Source organism: Marmota monax, unplaced genomic scaffold (genome assembly GCF_021218885.2).
Source record: "Marmota monax isolate L192 unplaced genomic scaffold, Marmota_monax_Labrador192_F-V1.1 WCK01_AAM20220418_F8-fsc00068, whole genome shotgun sequence".
Taxonomy (NCBI): Eukaryota; Metazoa; Chordata; class Mammalia; order Rodentia; family Sciuridae; genus Marmota; species Marmota monax.
Genome location: NW_026692352.1, coordinates 1,621,250 through 1,624,650, shown reverse-complemented (window position 1 = coordinate 1,624,650; position 3,401 = coordinate 1,621,250). Strand labels below are relative to the sequence as shown.

Below are 3,401 nucleotides of genomic sequence, written 5' to 3'. Positions count from 1 at the left end.
ATAATTTAATTCTTCTTTATGGCTGAGTAATATAGAAACCACTCTGGACTCACACATAATCTATGCTATTATATATTTGCTGCCTGGGGCTAATCTTAACTCTGCCACAGTATCATATTCTAGGTTCACACATTCATCATACAGAAATAGCTTTTTTCATGGCAGACCGGAGGAGATCCTGGTGGTGGAGGGCATGGAAAATACAACTTACCAGTACCATAGTCTACTGTCTCCCTCCACATTCACCTGAACAGAGTGAGAACTGTGTGAAAGCTGTGGTTTGCTCATTCTTGTATGTTTGTTGTGTAAATAAGTAAGTTTCCTCTATTTTAGGCATGTGAGATATTATAAAGATAGAAGAGGAAGGATGGATTGAAGGAGATGGTGCCTCCAAGACTTGACCTAATTAGTAACAAAGAGCGTGGGTCACCCGATCACGAATCTGTTTAGTCTTCACACTGTAGACAATGGGGTTCATCACAGGAGGGAACAAAAGATACACAAAGCCCATAACCACCTGGACCAGATGGGGTGCCTTCTTTCCAAAGCGATGGATGACAGACAAGCCAATCATGGGAGTGTAGAAGAGGAGCACAGCACAGATGTGGGAAACACATGTGTTAAGAGCTTTGAGCCTTTCAGCCCTGGAGGCAATGGATAACACAGTTCGAAGGATCAGAGCATAGGATAAGAGGATCAGCAGTGAGTCTACACCTACTGTGGAGACAATGACAAACATGCCATAGATACTATTGGCCTTAATGTCTGCACAGGCCAATTTCATCACCTCTTGGTGGAGGCAATAGGAATGTGAGAGGACTGGAGAGCCACAGTAGGGGAATCTTTTGAGCATAAAAGGCAAGGGGAAAATGAGGGCTACACTCCGGCCCAGAGATGCAAGGCCAATTCTGCTAATGACTGTGTTGTTGAGAATGGAAGCATAGTGCAGGGGGCGGCAAATAGCCACAAAACGGTCAAAAGCCATAGACAGTAGCACAGAGGACTCCAGGAAGGACAAGCAGTGAATGAAAAAGAGCTGGGCAAAACAGGCATCGTGACCAATATCTCGTGCCCCAACCCAAAAGATACCCAGCACTGTTGGGAGGGTGCAAATGGACAGCCCTAGGTCAGTCAGAGACAGCATGGACAAGAAGAGGTACATAGGCTCATGGAGGGAGGGCTCTGTTTTAATGATGAAAAGAATTGTGCAGTTGCCCAGGATGGAGACCAGGTACATGAAGCATAGTGGGATGGAGATCCAGATGTGCACATGCTCCAGCCCAGGAATGCCACTCAGCAGGAAGGAAGACGTCATGCTGCTGCTGTTTCCCATGGATCCCAGTGTCATTGTATGTGGGGAGAAAGGGTGAGGTCAATTTCTTCTAAAACCCTGACCTGTGCAAATGCTGTTGATTGCACCTTGAAGAAATTGAATGAATGTGAGGAGAGAGAGAGAGAGAGAGAGAGAGAGAGAGAGAGAGAGAGAGAGAGAGAGAGATCAGAATCAAATAGACCTGGAACTGTCCAGCTGTTCTAAGAGGTTGTTTCACTCTTATCTCTGATTTCCTCTCATCATCTGTTTGAAGGAAATATTTTGTTGTCTTGTAGTTTCAATAAGAAAGATGTGGAATTGTCAAGGGACTTCCTAATGTTGTGCAACTTTTAAGAGCTAAACTGAGTGAGTTGAATGTTCTGACCACTGTATCAACCTCCCTTGCCAGGCTCCCTTGCTTTCTAGAGTTTTTTTTTGTTGTTGTTGTTGGCATCTCATTAGGTTTCCCAGGCTGGTTTTGAGCTCATGGGATCAAGGGATTCTTCAGCTTCAATTTCCTGTGTGTGTGTGTAGGTGAGACTATAGGTGTGTGCCATATTGCTCAGCTTTAAATTTTTATTAGACTTAGTCACTGTCTCACCAATGTCCCAGATTTTCTTTTATCTTTTCTTTCCCTTATCTTGCTTTGTTCCTTTGCTCTTCTTTGATCTTTTCACTTTTTTTTCTGTTTTGTTTAACTTCATTGTTGAATAAAACCCCTCACCTAGACAAAGGGTTACTCACATCCTCTGGTCTTCCCAATACAGAAGCAATCCCAGGAGAGAGGCTGATGGGAGCGGGGAAAATTCAGTTTACCTCCTGTGACATGGTGGGTCAACAGTGGCTGCATTCTACCATGGAATCACATGGCTTTGTGTGTGTGTGTGTGTGTGTGTGTGTGGGTGGGTGGCTTTTATTCTACAACAACTTATTCCTTGGATGCTAGTAATCGCTCTGTTGGCTCCTTCATGGTAAGGAGTAAGAACATTTTTCCTATTCTTATTGTCCATGTTAAATTTGGCTTCTTCTTATAAATAAAAATATGTTTTTTTTTCAGGACTAGGGGTTGAACCCAGAGATGCTCTGCCACTGAGCTACATACCCATCCTTTTTTAAATTTTGAGACAGGATCTCACCAAAGTATCCAGGCTGACCTTAAACTTGCAATCCTCCTGCCTCAAACTCCCTAGTCACTGGGATTATAGGCATGAGCAACCATACTTGGCAGTAGGAATAGATCTTTTATTGAAAACTCCTCATATGCCTTTTTCCTCACTAATGTCCCAAATTTTCTTTTCCCCTTATCTTGCTTTGTTCCTTTGCTATTCTTTGCTCTTTTCTCTTTTCTGTTTTGTTTAACTTCTTCAGTCAAATAAAAACCCCAATCCTGGACAAAGACAAGCCCTTCACTCACCTCCTTTCTGGTCTTCCCAACACAGAAGCCCAGCCTGCTCCAGAATTTTCATAAATGCTGCCCACCTTGCAACTCTGGAGTGAACTGGAGAGTGTGTGATGGCTGTTTGTGAAGCTATTCCTGACAGCTACATAAAAATCATCCAAGTCCTGATCCTCCACTCAGTTAGGAACTGGCATTCCCCAGAAGTCTAGGAATCCAACTGCTAAGGAGCTGGGTGGCAGGAGAGAATGCAGCACCATCCTCCGTGGCCACATTTCTGATCATGAAGCCACATCCACGAGAGTCCACAGTGCAAAGGTCAATGATGCTGGTAGGCCCATTCTTCTAGAGATGAAGAAAGAAAGGTTTGGGAGTCTAGTTCAGGGGCAGAGGTCAGATGCCAACTGAGGCTTCTTGACTTCTAAAGCAGTGATCTCCTCTCACCTCATGGATAATCTCACTGGAATGTGAGCTCAAAGTGGGCACAGGCTTTGCTTTCTTAGCCTCTATGAGGTCTGTGCTTAGAATATGCTATGGAATAGCAAGTGCTCAGCATTTTTTTTTCTTGCATGAATAGAGTTCAATTTTTATTTAGTTAAATATTAGTAACTTGGTACATTTTTATCTCCTTAAAAACTCCTATGATGGCATTCTCACAATAGTGTCATTTTATAGATGAATAAACAGAGGCTT

General features: G+C 43.4%; 1 protein-coding gene across 1 annotated transcript; it reads right to left on the bottom strand.

The window, feature by feature from the left end:
• Positions 1–406: 406 nt before the first annotated feature.
• On the bottom strand, positions 407–1,348 carry LOC124091210 (olfactory receptor 51G2). Its single transcript, XM_046442177.1, has one exon. The coding sequence runs from the start codon at positions 1,346–1,348 to the stop codon at positions 407–409; it is 942 nt and encodes a 313-aa protein (XP_046298133.1).
• Positions 1,349–3,401: the final 2,053 nt, after the last annotated feature.